General features: G+C 40.5%; 1 protein-coding gene across 1 annotated transcript in view; it reads left to right on the top strand.

The window, feature by feature from the left end:
* CMYA5 (cardiomyopathy associated 5) overlaps positions 1–20059 on the top strand; it is a 46309-nt gene that overhangs the window by 3801 nt on the left and 22449 nt on the right. Inside the window, exons 2-4 of the mRNA XM_048079496.2 lie at positions 3490–15859; positions 18132–18227; positions 18897–19130. Of these exons, the coding sequence (XP_047935453.2) occupies positions 3490–15859; positions 18132–18227; positions 18897–19130 (12700 nt within the window). The remainder of the gene's footprint in view (positions 1–3489; positions 15860–18131; positions 18228–18896; positions 19131–20059) is intronic.

Genomic DNA, 20059 nt, shown 5'->3' with positions numbered 1-20059 from the left:
TTTTTTTTCCCTTTTTTCCCTCCCCCCCCCCTTCATTTTTAAACGAAGTAGTCATTCCACAGGAAGATATGAAGTTAACAGTAGGCTAATAAATGAAAGGCTGGGTTTAAAATAATGAATTTCTGTAGTGCCTAATTCTCTTACCCTGCAGAAGGAAATGGATGAGCTATAGCCCTAGGAAATGCAGAGCAATAGGGAGACACAGCTGAGCATACAGATTGCTGTAGGGTGAAAGGGGCAGCATAGTAAAAGCAGAGACTGCAGGAATGTGCAGAACAAAATCACAGAAAAAGAACGTGTTTCTTTCAGCTAGGATGGGAAGTTGGCCCATGCAATTTTTTTCTCCCTGCACTATGCTGCAGGGTTGTGGTAGGAGCCTTTAGGAAATGAGAGACCTTGTCTGTGCAGGCCACTGCCACAGCCTGACGTCTCAGTCGTGTCATCCCGGTTGCTTTCGCTTTGCGAGGTGTCGTGCAGCACAACAACAAATAGTGAAGGTACCAGGAGTGACGAGGTCTGATGCGAAGAGGAGGATTGTAGAAAGCTGATGGACTGGCAGTGCTTCTCTGTAGTGTCAGTGGTGTAACAGAGATGGGCAGACTTCCCTGGGTCTGAACCCGACTGCTCTGGCATCCAGGGAGGTGAAAAGTCTTCCCCAGCATGATATGCAAGGGAGCACGTGCCCAGCCTGCCACACTGGGCTAGAAATCTGAAATCCTAGCAGGCACAGCATGGAAGTTGAGGTGAGAGGCAGGAGACTGCGAGAAGCAGAAGGAGAAGAGAAGAAATCTCTGGGGTTTGGGCTATTACAACAGGAAGCACGAAACAGATTGTCAGTGTCTTCAAGAACTATAGAAGGTTTGAGCCAATGGCCTAGCGTGGAAATAACAGACTGACTGATCTGCCAACAAGATTGGGTGTGAAATGTCTGTGTGGAAAAAAGCAGCATTGTCTTCTGTCCCTGGATGTCAGCACTTCCACATCTCTATTTATGCACTTGGAATATTGGGAATGTCGTTTTGCAATGGCAGACACTTCCAGTGACTAGAAGCCTACTGCTGTACAGCATACAAATTCTACAAAAAACTAGAGGAGCATTTGGAAGTACATTGGATGAAAATGCTTGAGCTGTATGTCTTTCATTCTGGCTTAAATATACAAATTGTGCTGTAGAGGAAGATGGACTGCGACTGCAACTTTGGAAAAGAGAGGATGACTTGAATAATTGAAGCTCTTCGCATAGGCAGAGCCAGGGCAGCCTGTTCTTAATGACTAATACCAGAAGAAGTGGGAGAGCTGCTCTATTCTGTGTGGGATTTTATTTAATAACACCAGTGCAGAAGAGAAGGGTAAAAAATATATGAGGGCTATTCAGAAGTTGAAAAATCTATAAAAAGATTAGGCTTCTGTTATTGTGGATTCAAGTAGGACCTGAATTACTTCCTTAGTACTAATGCTATGGATTTTATTTATTTATTTATTTGCTTATGCTATGCCCAAGTCAACCCAATGCCAAATCATGAAACTGGCAAAGGAAGTGGTACCAGCAAAATTGATGTAGATTTTGTCTGCTTTGTCTGTTCTTCCACACTATAAATCTTACCTTATGAAGCTAGCCTTGCTAGGGAGTACCACACCTAGCCAGGTAATCTGCTGTACATGCGGCATTTTTGTTTTGGTTTTGCTTTGGTTTGTGGGCTGGGCATTGCATTATGTTTTTGTTTGGTTTGGTTTGGTTTGGTTTTTTGTTTGTTTGTTTGTTTATGGCTAAGGTGATTATTTGTTATTGTACTGTCAGACTTGAACTTTGGGCATTACTCCAAGCTGTCCTGCTAAGCACAGCCTTCAGGCCAGCCCAGTCACCACAACTGGATTTAAGTCCTGTCACTGGATTTCAGCACTGTGTTGTCCCACCGCTGTCTGGTCAGGCTGTGTCCCGTGGGTGACTTCAGTCTTTGGGCAGCACCAAGCACATCAGAGATGGGATATGATCTGCGCGAACCTCAGTGTGGGCCAGCCCAGGACAGCTCCTGTGCTATGGTCTTAGGAGAAAATTCCCCCCGTTAGGGAAAGGTAACACTAGCAGTGCTAGAAGTATTAGCAGTATTAGAATTCTTTTTTTTCTTTTTTTTTTTTCCTTCTGGTAGGTAGTGAGCAGTTTTGCTGAGTGATCTTTATGAATTCTTTATGGTTTGCAAAGTTTGCTTGATGGAGAGATGATGTCTCTGCAGAATTTCCTTTTCTCCTCCCTCAGAGACCTTTGCCTCCTGGCATTTGCTCAGCACCATGCAGAGCAGCGCTGAGAGCTCCACGCCTGTGTTACCCTTGCCTTGGGCACCCTCATGGTCATAGCTGGGTCATCACTTGGGTCATCACTTCCAGCAGTCGGTGAGCCAGGTGCTGCAGCTCAGAGCCCATGTTCAGGAGCCAGACTTCTTCACGTTTGTTAAGCACTCTATCCTAATCACGTACAAAGTGCCCCCATCCTCTGTTTAGTGGAAGCAGGGCTTTGGGTAACCAGAGGTTTGCACCCTTCTATGGGAGCGACTGAGTTCATCCCTTCTTCGCCAGCTTTGCTCTGCTGAAGCCTCTGCCTCTGCTAGCAGGCACCCTGCATTTCTTTCCCTTAGCTACTAACACAATTTCCCCCAGTGAACTTCTCAAGGAATATGGGGGTTGAGCGTTATGATCACTTTTTCTATGGTTTTTCGAAGTAACTATTGCAACCCTAGTAAGATATTTTTTTAAAATAGCACCATGTTTCAATGTCTTTTAATTGCTTTTGCTATTTTTTACGTTCTTCTTTCTAAGACTGTTTTTCCAAAGCTTCTCAGAAAACATTTCTCCGTTTTTTCTGAAACTAAGACTAGATTTAATTGCAGCATGTGACAGTGTACTGTCACATGCATATCATAAGGTTTCAAGTTAGCTTTATAAAACATTGTTATTTCAGAATATTTAGATTGTTGAACGTATTCTAAATTTGTTAAATATGTAGAGTGCTTAGACAATGAAACATAGGTGAAGACGGTAACAAGTTAGATTTGCTAGTCCTTTGCACATTATATCAAAGCAAATGTGGATGCTATTAAAATATTGACAGTATTTTATAAATGTTTAGTGCAAGGTTTAAATTATACTGTGAGATAATCAGGCACTAGAGAATAGCCCCAGAATCCATTCAGTCTCACACTGGCAAATCAAGGTCAGATCAAAGACTTTTTGCTGCATTGTCAAGAGCATTTAAACACCTCTCCTTCGGTGAACTAACCTTGCAACATGCACACTTAGAAAAATGTTTCTGAAGTACATTCATCAGATGAAATATGACTTTGCTTCTGCTTGTGTTTCAAAATATATGCACATGCAGTATTTTTACAAGTTTGAAAAACATTATTGTTTTAGTGCACTGGATTTCACAGCGGTAATTTGATGTTATGTGATTTTATGGCGTTTTTTTTCTTTTTTTTCTCTTTCTTTTTTCTCCAGTTTAAAAGATCTTATCCAAAGTGAAGATGTGAAACCCAAGCTGCAGTACATCATGACTAACCCCTCCTTTTCTATGGTAACAGTTCAAAGTGAAGATAGTGGAATAACCTGGGAAACCAGCTCGAGCAGATGTTCTACTCCCTGGACTTCGGAAACTAGCACAACTTCTGATCTTTACAGTATGGAAAGTTCACCAGTAGGTTCTCCTCCAGGAAAAGTTATCTTTATCATGGACGAAGGTAAAATTATTCGGAAAAGGAAGCGTAAACCTTCAAATAGGGTGCCACTGCCTACAACTCTGAAAGGAGGCCAGGGCAACAAAAAACGTGACTCTTCTGGAATGCAGAGACAAGAACCAAGAACTGTTCTAGGAGATGTGCAGGGCTCAGTGTTAAATGTTGAACAGATGGAAACACGAGATACAGATGAGGAAATGTTGGATGACAAAGAAGATCTGGAGAACATTGCAGAAGAACCAGTAAAACGTGCTCCGATAAGATCAATATTTAGAGAAAACAGACTGAGAAAAGTAGGGCCGATCCTTGGAGGACCAGTGAAAGCTAGAATCCAGATGTTCAACTCCATTTTTGGAGGAACTGGGCCAGCCCCTGAAACACTAGAGAAAACTAGTATCCAAAGAAAGAGCTCGGTTTCAGGAGATTCTGAACACTTCCTAGATACATCAGTAAAAGAAAGATTGCATCAGTTCAGTTCATTTTCGGAAGCAACACATCCAAAACCTTTCCAGAGGATAAACAGAAATCTTGAAACACCATCAGAAAGAAGAAGGAATCAAAGGCAACAATCTGCAACACATTCAAATCAAAGCTATTCTTCAGCAACACATCTTGAAAAACAACATACTAATAAAGATGATATTTCATTTCAAAATATTAAACCTACTAAAATGAAAGATACACCAAACAAATTTTCAAGCTCTGCTGAAAAAACAACTCTTCAGCATAAAGAAAGAAAAGACAAACAATCTCTACTGGAGACTCCAGATGAGGTATCAGGACAGTCACTGAAGTCCTGCCCTCCTGAAGAAGCAAGGAAGCAGCAAAGTTTCTCCTATTCACCAGTGGCCAAAATGGCAATAACAGAGCAGTCAACATCCATTGCATTAAAGCCTGATGACAAATCAGAGAAACAAGTGCCAATTCCTTCAGCTGAAACTGCAAACAAGAAAACAGACCAATCACTGCTGACAGCATCAGATCCTCTGGATGAACCAAAGGAACAGGAAACTCAGGCCAGTTCAGCACCACAGCCTGCTTCAGAAGATTCTGTTAGTGAATTAGATAGACAAAGCACTGAACCTGTTTTGCCTACAGCATCTGCATCAGAACATCCTGAGAAGGAAATACAGAAGTCAGCAGTTCAGTCTTACTTACCTAGTGCTCTATCAGCTAAATTCAGATATTCCACTCCATCCGAAACAAGACAGGAGGATATTATGCCTCAGTCATCAGAAAATGCACAATCAGAGTCTGAACATGTGCTTTTACCACATTCTGTGGATGAAACAGAGAAGCAAGAAACTGAGGGTCACTCGTTAGCAACTGCACAGTCAAAAACTGATCTTTCAGGTCCATTGTATTCCGTTAAAAAAACGGAGAGTCAAAGGACCCCAATACCAGAAAAGCAAAATGTTCACTTACAGAAGCAAACAGAGTCAGAACAAGACTTCTCCACTCAGATAACAGAGGAGAAAGGAGTTAAATTAAATTCACGTATTCCTGAAAAGTTAGATTCCAAATATCTTGGCATTTCCTATGCTGTTTGCAGAGAAAAAGAAGAAACACAGAAAAGTTCAGTTGTAAATAAAGCAGTAGATATGGATCACCCTTCTGTTTCCACTGAAGAAAACAATCAAGCAGAGAGTGCACAAATGGAGATGGAGAATCCGGAGTTCTCATACTCCAGTGAAAAAATGTTGGAATCAGAGAGTGCAAAACTGGAAACAGAGCATCCAGACTTTTCTTATTCCAAGGAAGACACAGAAGAAGCAGAGAGTGAACTGCTGGAGATGGAGCAGCCAGACTTTTCTTTTTCCAGGGAAGACACAGAAGAATTGGAGCATGCACAACGTAAGATGGAGCAGCCAGATTTTTCATATTCCAGAGAAGAAATGGTGGAATCAGAGAGTGCAAAACTGGAGACAAAGCATCCAGATTTCTCATACTCCAGAGAAGAAATGTTGGAAAAAGAGAGTGCACAGCTGGAGATGGAGCAGCCAGACATCTCTTTTCCCAGGGAAGAAACAGAGGAAATGGAGAGTGCACAACATAAGTCGGAGCATCCAGATTTTTCATATTCCAGAGAAGAAATGGAGGAATCAGAGAGTGCACAGCTGGAGATGGAGCAGCCAGACTTTTCTTTTTCCAGGGAAGAAACAAAGGAATTGGAGAGTGCACAGCTGGAGATGGAGCAGCCAGACATCTCTTTTTCCAATGAAGAAACAAAGGAAGTGGAGAGTGCACAACATAAGATGGAGCATCCAGATTTTTCATATTCCAGAGAAGAAATGTTGGAAAAAGAGAGTGCACAGCTGGAGATGGAGCAGCCAGACTTTTCTTTTTCCAGGGAAGAAACAAAGGAATTGGAGAGTGCACAGCTGGAGATGGAGCAGCCAGACATCTCTTTTTCCAATGAAGAAACAAAGGAAGTGGAGAGTGCACAACATAAGATGGAGCATCCAGATTTTTCATATTCCAGAGAAGAAATGGAGGAATCGGAGTGTGCACAGCTGGAGATGGAGGAGCCAGACATCTCTTTTTCCAATGAAGAAATAAAGGAAGTGGAGAGTGCACAACATAAGACAGAGCATCCAGATTTTTCATATTCCAGAGAAGAAATGGAGGAATCGGAGTGTGCACAGCTGGAGACGGAGCAGCCAGATTTTTCTTTTTTCAGGGAAGACACAGAAGAACCAGAGAGTGCACAGCATAAGATGGAGCATCCAGATTTTTCATATTCCAGAGAAGAAACTGAGGAGTTGGAAAGTACACAGCTAAAGATGGAGCAGCCAGACATCTCTCTTTCCAAGGAAGACACAGAAGAATCAGAGAGTGCACAACATAAGACAGACCATCCAGGTCTTTCATATTCCAGGGAAGAAATGCTGGAATCAGAGAGTACACAGCTGGAGACAGAGTATCCAGGTCTTTCTTATTCCAGGGAAGAAATGGTGGAATCAGAGAGTGCACAGCTGGAGATGGAGCAGCCAGACTTCTCTTTTTCCAGGGAAGAAACAGAGGAATTGGAGAATGCTCAATATAAGATGGAGCATCCAGACTTTTTATTTTCCAGGGAAGAAACAGAGGAATCAGAGAGTGCACAACTGGAGACAAAGCATCCAGACTTTTCATTTTCCAGGGAAGACACAGAGGAAATGCAGAGTGCACTGCTGGAGATGGAGCAGCCAGACGTCTCATATTCCAGAGAAGAAATGGTGGAATCAGAGCGTGCACAGCTGCAGCATCCAGACCTTTCATTTTCCAGGGAAGAAACAGAGGAATCAGAGAGTGCACAACTGGAGACAGAATATCAGGACTTTTCCTTTTACAAGGAAGAAACAGAAAGGCAAAACTCTATTCCTATTGAACTGGAACACCCAGAGTCTTACTCCCCTGAAGAAGCAGAGCAAGAAACAACAGCAAAACTTGAGTTGGAACCTTCAGATTTATCATGTTTGAGGAAGGAAGTAGAGAAAGAAAACACTACAGAACTTGACTCGGTACATCCAGATATATACGATTCCACTGGAAGAGATGAGATGCAGCAAATGGGGCATCTGAAAACAGGACATTCGGATTTACCATATCCCATGGATAAAACAAAGCAACGAACATTGGCACAAGTAGATTTGGACAGTTCTCTTTCATCATATTTTGGTGACAAAGGAGAACAGCTGCAGCCTGTACAGCAGGATCCACAACTTGGAGGTAAACTGTACTCACATGGCAAGGCAGTGCAAGGAGAAACTACTCAACTTGCTCAGTCTGAGCATCCAATTTTGTCATATTCTACTACAAAAGAACAGCAACATATAACTTCACAGCTGAGGGCAGAAGAGGCAGATACTTCATATTCCACTGACAAAACAAAACAGGAAATATTGCAACCAAAGTTGGAACATGCAGATGCCCCATATTCCCAGGGAGAAGCAACACAGGAAGCTGTCCACAAAGACTTAGAAGGTCCAGGATGGCCAAGTTTCATTAGTGAAGGAGAGCAAAATGAAAATGTACTACCCTCAGAAAACAGGGATCTGTCATTCACCACTGGAGAAATAGTGCAAGAAGGAATAGAGTCGGGATCATTATACTCACATTCAGTGGACAGACCAAATTCCAGGGAAATAGCACAGTTGGAGCAGGATTTATTTCCTTCCTATCCTACTTCTGACAGTAAGCAACAGGAAATATCACCACTGGGTTTGGCCCAGCCAGATACATCTTATTCATTTAGAAAAATGGAACAAGAAGAGACAGAACACAGAGAGCTGGAAGAGCTGGAAGAAGCCCAACCAAAAGCTACACAAATGGAATTGCAGTATTCAGATTTGTCAGAAACCTGGGGGAAATCAGATTCACAAGACATAGACCAAATGGATTTGGCACAGCAAGAAACAGCTCAGCCAGAGTTAGCATGTCCTCTGCCATATTCTTTCAGTGAACAAATGCAAGAAGAAATGCAAATGAAGCCAGCATACCCAGAACAGACATTTTATGTAAGTACAGGCATGCAGGAGGAGGTGACACGATGCAAATCAAAGCAACCACTTCTTTCATGTTTTACTGGAAAAATGGAACAAGATGAAGTAACATGTCCAGAGCTGGAGCAAACATTGTTGCCCTCTTCCAGTGGAAAAGAGTCTCCACTGGAAATGGAAGTGAGTTCAGAATTTCCAGATTTGTCATATTCCTTTCATGGACCTAAACAACAAGAAAAGTTTAAACATCCAACTTTGCCATTTAGTTCGAAGCAACAAGAAACTGCACCGCTGGTGGTGGAACGTCCAGATTTGTCATGTACCACTGGTGAAGTGAAATCATATGATGCCATACAGCAGGAGTCAGAACATCCAGAAAAGTTACACTCCATGGGAGAAATGCAACAAGAATTAGAATATTTAGATTCATCAGAAACCCTGAGTGGAGCACAAGATGAAGCCATGGAGGTGGAATCTAAATACCCAAATTTGTCATGTTCTGTTGGTGAAGAAAAACAGCAAGAAACCTTACAATTGGACTCAAAACATCCAGATACATCATTTTCCTTTGGTAATTCTGCAGAACAATCAACTCAAGAGTTTGAGTCAAAATGTAAAGATTTGCCTAAAGCGGCCAGAAAAAGAGCTTTACCAGGAATTGCACAAATCGACTCGAAACATCCAGGTTTGACGTATTTTCTCAGTGAAGTTGAGAAGCCAGAAATTGCACAATCAGAAGTGAGACACACTGACTTGTCACATTTCACCAATGAGACAAACAAACCAGAAGCAATACCGTTGGATCAGAAAAACAGAAAAATTTCTGTTGACAGAGAAAAGCATCAGCAAACCCCAAAACAGCAGTTAGAGCAAGAAAAGTTTTCATATTCTCCTGGCAACATAGAACAATTAAAATATGTCCAAGAGGACTTGGAACAATCAGGTTTATCATTTCCCACTGACAGGCCAGATGACAAAAGGACTTTGCCAGGGACAGAACATGCTGATGTGATACGTCCTCTGGATAAATCAGAGGTGCAACTAGAATCAGAGCAAATGGGTTTAACTTACTCCGTTGGAAAACCTGAACAGAAAATGGTTCAGCCAGAAGTGGAAATTCCACATTTGGCCCATTCTGTGGGCCAACAAGAATGTTCTGCAGAACAGGAAGAAATAGCAGAGCCAGGGCAGGGACATCCTGACTTGCCTTATTCAGTTTTCAAAGAAGGAGAACTGAAAACTACAGAGCTGAAACCCGAACATCCTAGTCTAGTATGCTCCCTCAACAAAGCAGAGGAAACAACACAATTGCAAGTGGAACCATTTGATGTGTTGCATGTCCATGACAAAACAGAGCAACACCCACCTGCTCAGCTGGAGCTGGGCCACAGAGTCTTGGCATCCCCTGCTGACAAAGTGGGATGGCGAGGTATGGCACATACAGACTTGGAACACCCTGATGAGGTGCAGTCTGTCGGCAGAACAGAGCATCCACCACCTGCAAAAGAGAAACAAGGAGTTCCAGGTGCATCTCCTCATAGTGGAAAAGAAAAACAAAAAGGAATGGCAAAACCAGAGCTGAAGCATCCTGATTTATCATATTCCATTGATAAAACACAGCCACAAAAAAATACACAACTGGGGCTAGGAAAACCAGACTTATCATATTGGCCTGGCAAAACAGAGAGAGCACAAGCTGCTCAAGAGGAGCAGTCAAGCTTCTTCCATTCTTCCAACAAAGCCAAACGAGGAGAGAAAGCACAGCCAGAACTGGGACATTCACAGTTATCTTATTCTGTTAGTGAGGCAGAACAAGAAACTGCACATCAGAAATCAATTCATTCAGATTTATCTGCTGGCATATTAGAACACCACGAAGTTATACAGCCAGAGACAGAAATAATGGATTTATCATGCTCAGCTGGTGAAACACAGCAACCTCAAATTGCCGAGCTGGATTTGGAATGTCCAGATTTATCACATTCCACTGGTGCTTTACAGCAACAAGGAGTTCAACCAGAGCTGGAAAAGCCAGGTGATTTTTCATCATCTCTCAGCAAAGAGCAATGGGAAAGTGCAGGAATGCAGGCAGAACACTCCGGGTTGCAGTACTCTGTTCAGAAAACAGAAGTACTGCAAAACTCACAAGCAGAATCAGAATATGCAGATTTGTCATTCTCTGTTGGCACAGCAGAACCTCATAAAGCAGTACAACCTGAGTTGGAAGAACTTGATTTGTTGCATTCTACTGTCAAAACAAAGCAATCATGGGCTGCTGCACTAGACCCTGAACATCCAAATGTCTCAGATGCCATGGCCAAAGTACTACAGCCTGATTTGTCCTCTTCCATTAGCAAAGAAAAGCAAAGTGCACAACTGGATTTCAAACAGGAGAGGGAAAGCTATACATTACACCCAGAGGAAGCAGTACGACTGAAATTAGAACAGCCAACATTGTCAAGTACTCATAGAACAGTGGAGCAACCAGAAAGGGCCCCAGTGGAAGGGGAACTCCTGGACGTCTTGCATTCCTCTAGCAAAAAAGAGCAACAAGAAATGGCAAAACAAGAGTTAGAGCATTCAGGCTTATCATATTCTACTGATAAAACACAGAGACAAGAAACGGCACAACTTGTGTTGGGACAAGCAGATTTATCATCTTGCCCTGGCAAGACAGAGCAAGCACAAACTGTTCAAGTGGAAACAGAACATCAGGACTTGCTACATTCACCTGGTAAAACACAGTGGCAAGGAACAGCACGAACAGAGGTTGAACATCCAGGTTTGTCATGTTCTGTTGCCAAAATAGAGCAGCCACAGGCTATGCAATGGGAATCAGAGCAGACTGTAACACCCCATCCCATTGTAAAAACAGAGCAACACGGAGTGACACATCCAGAGCAGGAACTTCCCAGTTTACCATATTCCATTTGCAAACCACTATCACAAGAAAGGACAAAACTAGACATAGGACAAAAAGATTTAACATATGCCCTTGGTGAAGAAGATGAAATACAAACTGTGCAAGGTGAACTGGAACATAGAGCTCTGCTGTATTCTTCTGGCAAAACAGAACAAGAAATGGTGTTGTCAGAGTTGCAACATAAACAGCTATCTTATCCAGTCAGAGAAATAGAAGAGGAAGCTATACATCAGAAATCAAACTATACAGATTTGTCATATTCCATTGGCCAAAAAGAGCACCATGAAATAGTACAACCAGAACTGGAAGAAATGGATTTATCCTATACAAGTGGCAAGTCAGAACACTCACAACCAGGCCAAGTAGTACTGCAACAGCCAGAGGTTTTGGATTCTTTTGGCAAACTAGAGGAAAAATCGATGACCCAGCCTTCCATTTTGCACTCACATGGTGAAGAAAAGCAGAAACTAGCTTCACAGTTAGACTCAACACTGCCAGGTTTATCACATCTGCTTGATAAAACAGAAATACAGGAAACTGCAGAAGAACGGTTTGTGCCTTCTGATTTTTCATATTCTATGGGAAAGGCAGACGAATTGCAAAGAGAACAAATGAAATTAAAATGTCCAGAATTGTCATATTCTCTTGGCAAACTAGAAACTCATGGAGTGAAACCATCGAGTTTAATGTACTCCTATGGCAAAGCAGAGCAGCCACAGGCTGCCCAGATGGAACATCCAGAGACACCATACTTCATGGGTGAAACAGAGCAGAAGGATGGGGCCCATCCTGAAGAGCAGTGTTTTAATTTGCAATATTCTGTTGTTGAAGCAGAGCAACCAGAAACACCTTCTGTATTTTATACCTTTGGCAGGACTGAGGAGCAGGAAACTGCACAACCAAAGTTTGAACAATCTTTTTCAACCTCCACTGAACAAGCAGAAAAGCATGAAACGGCTGTACTGAGAGCAGGACATTCAGAGAAGTGGGACACTGGGACTACTTCATCTCTAACTACTCAGTTAGAAACTGAGTGGGAAACTGAACAAGATTTATCCTTTTCCACTGAGGAAGCAGCAAGCCCAAAAATTCAGTCCTATTCATCTCTTACTGAAAAATCAGTGTCTGTACCTCTGGGTGTTTCACATTCTGTTTCTAAAACAAAAATGGAAAGAAGTCCAAAGTCTCCACCTGTAGCTGGAGGCATGTCCCCTGAGCACTTAGATTTATCTTACACCCATTATAAAACAGAGCAGTCAGAAACTGCACAGCCTGTGTCAAGTTTCTTCTCCGCAAGAAAAGAAGCAGAGAATACAAGAATTGATCCACATTTGCATATGGCTGCACATTCAGAAGCTGAACATATAATTACATCTGAAACAGAGGGAGAACAGATTCCACATTACTTCCACACAACTAAACAATTAGAATCTGAACAATTAAATACATCATATTCTATAGATAAAACAGAAACTGTACAAGGCCAAGAGTATTTAACTGTACCTTCAAAACTGGAGACTGAACCTTCAGTTCCATTTTATTCAGTTGATGAAACACGTCAGCAAGAAATTCCACCTTATTCAAAACCTACCTCTGAGTATTTGGGTGCCAATTGCTCCCTAGCTGAACACGAAAAGCAAAGCATGCTGCTAGTTACTCCCCAGTCTGCACAATCAGAGAGTAAATATGTAATTCCACCACATGATGAAATAGAATTGCAAAAAGATCAGCTATATTCACCTAAAACAGCAAGCTTGAATGTAGCACAGATGGGGGATAAGTCCCTGTTGCACACACAAGAACAAGACGAGCAAAACCTCACAGAATACTTGTCACCAGAGCAGCTAAGAAGTCACGCCGCATTCACGGCCAACCAGGATAAGCAAGAATTACAACCTGATGTGCAGAAGGTGCCATCATTGAGGAGCACAGAGTCAAAGGTGACTGCTGTAGCAGACCAGCAACCAGTACCATCAGATTCATTTGTTCCTTTTCATACTTCATCTGAAAAGTCAGTATCTGTGTCTTTCACTGGTGATAAAGAGAAACAAAATACTTCATTATCTCTATCTAAAATAGTAGGTACATCTGGGAACCACAGAAACGTAGAAGAGGATAGACATGGAATGCAACCCTATTTTGCAGAGCAGAAGTATACATCCTTAGAGCAAATGGGAGCTGTTTCACCAGATCTTGTTTATGAAACTGTGACACACAAAACTCAGCATTATTCTGGTGAACAGGACAGACTTTCTTCAGCAGAGTCAAAGTCTGTCTGCTCTAGTTCTGATGAAAAGCCAAGTACAGACATTCCATCTTTTGATTTGGCTAGCTGGCTGGCAGAAGAGGTGAAAGCTCGTTCAATTAATCCTATACGAGCTACAGAAGTAGACAAGCAAAGAATTCAGCTTTCTCTAAAGGGAACTTCTGGTTTTGGATCAGAACAATACCCAGCTGCAAGTTGTGCAGAACTTAAAGTTCATGGCACTGCTGTCAATAAAGGAGATACATTTAGAGTTTCTGATTCAGTGTCAAGTGAAATTTCCCACGGAGTGCCCTCAGAAACTGGTTACAGAATGCAAAGACATGATTTACTATCTCCAAAAGCAGATAATCCAGGTCCAGACAAAGCTCCAAAGAGTGAAACTAAGTTTGTAAACCCTACAGGAAGGGAAGCAGTGCAACATCCAGAGGCAGACAAAATGTCTAAAGTGCCCGAACATTACGTAACAAGAGAAGAGGAAGAAATGGAGCAAGCGAGTGCTGTAGAAGATACTCAGCATGATCGAGAACCTACTGAACAAAAAGATCTATTTAATATAATTTCAGAAGGTTATGAAATACTCAATATTCATGCTCCTACACATATTTCTTCTGTTGATCAAGAAGAAAGTAAACACATGCCAGATAAACTAGAATACTTGGAAACAAATCCTTCATTTAAAAGGAAATTAGCTCATGATAGCCGTAGTGCCTTAGCTTCTGGAACAACCACAGAAATTTCAGATAGCTCAATGTTGGGAAAGCCAGAAACCCATGAACAAAAAGAATTGGTCAAGAATGATGACATTGAGGAAACTGAAGAAACACAAAAGGAAAATCCACTGTTGCCAGAAAGCAGTATTGATGTGATGTTGGATCCTGATAATGGTATGGCTGATATGGATTATTTTGAAAAGTACACCTTGATTGATGACAAATCCCCAGTTAAGCCACATTTTGAAAGACCAAGTTCATCATTTCCTGAGACAGAAGATCGTAATGAACCTTTGGAACAAGCTGCATCTTTTAAAGAAAGCACAGAGGTAGATACTTTGGAAGAGGAGTTTTCCCTACTTGAGGATCTGGATGAAGTCTTTTATGGTACTGCAAAAGGAGAAAGCAAAATGCAGGCCTATGCAGCAGCTCCAGAATCTTTACCTCTGCAGAAATCAATTGACATTAGCAGTAAAAGAGTTACAAATATAGAAGATGAACGGAAGTCACCAGGGACCCCACTATTTGATTCAGAAGAAGGAGTGCTAGAACGATCTCTATTTTTTCCAACATCGGTTGCTGCTGTTAACCCAGAGCTTCTAGAAGAGCCACCTGCTTTGTCATTTTTGTACAAGGATCTCTATGCAGAAGCAGTAGGAGAAAAGACAAAGGGTGAGACTCCATCTGATGAGGAGAGTGGAAATTCTAATGCATCTTTTCCTAGTAGAAATTCAGACACAGATGATGGAACAGGAATATATTTTGAAAAATACATTCTTAAAGATGAAATTCCAGGTAAGGTCTTAGAGCAACAGAGGGAAGAGATACCAGAGGATGAGTCTTTTAGTGGAGGAATTTCAGTTCAGAGTTACGAGGACAAATACAAGTATAGGTCTGCTGGTGTTTTAGGAACTGAGATTCTGCCAGAAAGGGGTGTTGTGGAGACAGAGAAAGTCCAGGTAGATAGTGACATTAAAGCAACAATTTGTAAACCAATGCATGCCATTCCTTTTGGAAGAGAAGCAATTCTTTCAGGTGCTAGAAGTGATACTACTGAACAAAGAGAAGAAGAAAATGTACCTGTAGAAACAACTGAGGAATTGACAGAGCAAATGAGTCATCAAGAGTATAGACAAATAGTCGATTCTCAGGGAGCTGCACATCCAGACGTTGGCAATAAGCGGGAAGAACGGCACAGAATAACAGCAGTTCCTCAAATGGAAAAATATGTCCCATATATCAGAACTCCTGTTGAAGACAGTGAAGATGATCAGTATACCCAGGACAGTATCTCATGTGTTCCTACCATTCAGCAAAGAGAGAAGACAGACTTGCAAAGAGAGGAGCAGCAGCACCCTGATGCTTATGAAGATCTTGCTGAGTCAATGGACTATGATGTGATTACACAAGAAGAACTGTTACAAGATGAAATGTCATCTGAATTCACACATGAGGAGCTATTATTTGAAGACAGGGACTCTTTTGAGCATGTTGGGGATAGTTATGAATTTGTTAATGAACCAGAGCAAAGAACACCTGTTGAACTTGAAGATTCAGGCTTTGTGGTGATGTATCCTGAAAAATCAACTGCAAACATTCCTCAAGTTGAGAGTCCACAAAGAGAATTAAAGAAAGCGCAGACAGACACATATTGTTACCACTGCAAATGTCCAATATCTGCCATTGACAAGCTTTTTGGAGAACACAAAGATCATGAGGTCACAACACTAGATGCTGCTGCAACCAAGATGAAGGTAAGAATTAATCTGGATGGGGAAGGAGATACTGAGCCTAATTTCTCTAGGCCTCTTGTGTAGTCAGCGGAAAGGCTCAGAGAGCAGTCCAGAGACTGTCACAGTATCTATAAAATAAAAATTATTCCTAAACACAGAGGTCTTGAAGGGAGAGTATCTTATCATTAAGGTATTCTGAAGAGTCCTGGGCTTTCTAAGCCGATCTTATTTGTTCAGCAGTTTGAATGACTATATTTATACATAACAGTTACCAGATTTTCCATCTTCTAGTCTTCTTATCTGTGCACATTCATCCGTTTTGTACATGTAGAGTAATAAATGAGAAGATATTTCTGTAAAGAGAATTTTAGTAACAGCAGCTCATTTCATTTGACAAGGTACAGAAACCTCAATATGCAGGAACTACCATCATCATAAAATGTTCTCCATTCCAGTTACGTGTTGCTGTTTGGATATGTTAGACTAGTTACAGAGTTTATGCTGTAAATTGTTGAATCCCCATCCTCATTTTCCGTTCAGTTCATGTTCATCTGCCTCAATATCATTTTAGCTATACCACAGGTAAGTTTTGCAATTCCTACTTCTTCCCACTATTTCTACGCTGTACTACTGTAAAAGATAGATAGAAATGTGCCCCATTTCAAAATAGTACACCTTTGCTATCAACGCTAGTGAAAATTCTGTCATTTTTGTGGAAGCTCATTCATTACTTAATTGCAGTTCTGCTTGTGAAAACTGCATGCGTGTGATGTTTCACTTTTCCCATATCAGATTTTTATATACAAATATACAGATGTTCCTTTCTTGTTTAGCAGCTGTTTAATCTTACCCCAGTGTCTGAAAAGCGAAGTCTCTTTTCTAGCAAATGTTCGGTTGTCCATAATTCAGATTCAGTGAAATTTCCTTAAAATTTCAGAAGGGCTTATATTGCTGGTATTTGTGTTATTTTTATGTATATAAGAAAGAGCAATTAAAAGTAGAGGAGTAATGTGCCAGTTTCAAATATCAGCATTTGCAAACTGTCTCCATGGTATGTAGATGTATGACAGCAGAGTTACTTTTTATATACGGCCATTCATGCTTGACTTAGAAGTGATAATTAGCCACCAGTAAGTCAGCAATAAGTCACAGACCACAGCAATCCCTCGAATGTACCTGCATTGCAGCAAGTCAAGTTAAGCGACAAATAAATGTCCCATGATATCACTCCCTGGCTGTGCAGCATGGACATGAAGCCAGTATTAATTCTGGCCACAAATCAGGCCCGGCTTCACATGATTTCTAGTACTCAGGGCTCAGGTTACTTTGAGATTGTGTTTGTATGTTTCTTGTTACTTCTGTATAATTACTGAGAAAACATTAAAATAGCAAAATGCTGGTTCCCTGAATTTTAGCTGTAGGGACATAACTTCACAATAAAAGAAATGAGCTATGGATGGCACCTGTCAGATTTTAGAAGTTATCTTGACAAATAGAACTTTGCCTCTGAATATTGGTGATTGGACCTAAATATTTATAAAGTTAGCTTTTGGTTTTACTGTCCAATGTGCATTTATAGTTAATTGCTGTTAACTAATATGCTAGTTTTCAAGCAGATGTTGCTGTAGAAGTTTGCCATAATAGGAAGCTGTTACCAAAGAATGTTAATTTTCCTTTTAAATCTATTCCAGCTAATTAAAATTACGTATTTCTAAAAATTATAAATTTTACCTGAGCACTCTTCCAGCTTGCTTTCATGAAAGGTCAGGAAGCACTAAGAAAAAAATTCTGAATTGTCTCTGGTAGCTGTTGTTTCTTGGACTGCTTTTATTTGCACATATAATTCAATCAGTGATTTTGATGGATTCTGGTTAAGAGACAATATCTTCGAATTTCTAATTTTAAAAATATTGCAGTGTTAGCCTGTGTCTTAAAATCAATCTGTTAACCTCATAATTACCTGCCATATTTTCCTTCTTATGGGCTTTATCTTCTTGAGGACACTTAAGAAGCTCGGAGTGCCCTCTGTTTCTAGCAAAGCTACAGTAGAATTCGTAGTGCTCGACAACTTGTAGAGAACTGTGCACCTTGTTGAACTGAGATCACTTTTTTTTTTTTTTTTCATTTGGAAACAGTTTTGTGGCTGTTCCAGTTGCTATATCTGTGCTTGTAGTCAGGGAGATGCCTGAACTTAATTTAGCCATTGTTCCATTATGGCAAAACAAAATATTCATCTCAAGTATGTTCTGCGTGAAAACAACATACTTAATCTCTGAAACTTTTTAAATTTCAGGATCAGTTAGGTGAATTGTTAAAAGCACTGGAAGAAAAGTCAATGAAGATTGAAGAGTTTGTGAGTGATATTGAATCCCTATTTAACTCTGTTGAGGTAAGTCCAGTGTTTTTTCGTACTAGTTCTTTCCCTCTACAAAATTGCTTCTAAATTATGTTTGCCTTTTTTGTTGTTGTTGTTGTGTCATTTTTTTTCTGCTAAAATGGGCTGTTTCTCCAGTCATCAAACTGACTTCTCCTGCAGAAAAGAGTTACCCTAAGGGAGACAAAATACTGCTTTTTTCATACATCATTGCAAAATGGAATATGTGACTATCAAGCACTGGAGGAAAAAGTTCCCTTAATTTTGGTTATGTGTTTAAAAAGCTCACACGGTGTCTATATTTAGAGTCCTGTGTTGAATACCTAAATGAGTTGCCCAGTGCCTGTAAGTTCTTAAGCCTTGAGGACTGTATTAATTTCAGTTAAAAATATGGATTTTTAGCTATTTTGTAATCAGACTACCCATCTCTATGCTTAAATATAAAAGTTTCATTTTAAACATTCACAGTAAAAAAAAAAAAAAAGAAGAAGATCTACAATTGTTTTAAGTGTATTTCTCTAGTATAATTTCTCCCAGATGAGCTTGCTTACAGAAATAAAGTTCTCTTACTGTCAGGATGCCAGAAGGAGTCTGGTGGATGGATTGTGTAATTCTGTGTATTCATTAACTGTTGTAATTTTAGTCTGATCTTTAGATCAATTTACATTTGTTTTCATTTTCCAGGAAAACTGTAAGAAAAATGCAGAGTTATTGGAAAAGCAGAATGAAGAGATGCTTAAGAAAGTGGTAGCACAATATGATGAGAAATCAGAGAACTTTGAAGAAGTGAAGAAGATGAAAATGGAATACCTGTATGAGCAGATGGTTAACTACCAGCAAACTGTTGATTCAGCAAAGGAAACTTTGGAGACAACAGTAAAGCAAATGGAAGAACTTGATGGATTTGTTTTCCTAAATGTAAGTATAAATGGCATTCATACCATAGCTTTTATGATTGTAGTTAGGAAAACACTTACACAGTGCCTAGGCTGAGAATGAGTTATTTATCTTCCATTTTTCTAAGATCACTAAATCCTGCAAGCTCAGTTATTCCACTCTGAAACTGCCAGATCAGTTGTTTTTGTCATGTGAACACTCAGAGAGAATTGCAAAGATGATGCATAGGATGAAAACATGCCTTACACCATTAAAATAATTCTATCTATTTTGTTTTGTGAAGAGAAAGCTGAGAGACGTCTCAATAATTAATCTAGAATTATTCACTGAGGAATAATAAATGTCACAGTAAAAGATACTTTACTGTTGGAAAGAAAGGTGGAAAAAGAAAGCATAATTGAAAGTTACCCAACCTGGAAGTAGACTGGGTTCTTTTGGTGGTTTCGGTTTTGTTTGTGTTTTTATGAGGAGATGCTGGGAGTAGTTATGTACTCAGATTGGCTGTGATAAACATTTACTACTGAAAAAATTCAAAATGGGTTAGGTTTAGAAATGTGAATGTGACATTCATGTCTGTAATGGTCCTTTCTGGATTTTAAAAACTTTGTGAATCTGTATGACTTGAGTTACCTGGCTGATACAGTTATCAGCTGGTTTCAGAGAGTCTTGCAGGTTAATTGTTAATGGCCTGGGTCCTCCAAGACTGTTCTTGTGTTGCAAGAATTGCCCACAGGTCAGCTGTGGCATTTTCTCCTCTACAGAAGTGTATCAGGAGGGGATGGGATTTCTGGGACAACAGTCTTTAGCTGTTACAGAATTAGCCAATAGTTTGGAATTTGCAGAAGCTTTCCTGGGAAGCAAGAAAATGAAAAATTAAAATTACTGTTTGAAGACTGATCATTCATGCAAAATAAGACCGCTTCCTGTGTAGAAGCTCCCAATCCACACAC

Source organism: Anser cygnoides, chromosome Z, assembly GCF_040182565.1.
Source record: "Anser cygnoides isolate HZ-2024a breed goose chromosome Z, Taihu_goose_T2T_genome, whole genome shotgun sequence".
Lineage (NCBI taxonomy): Eukaryota > Metazoa > Chordata > Aves > Anseriformes > Anatidae > Anser > Anser cygnoides.
The sequence above is the reverse complement of the archived record's forward strand: the minus strand, read 5'-3'. Positions and strand labels throughout refer to the sequence as shown.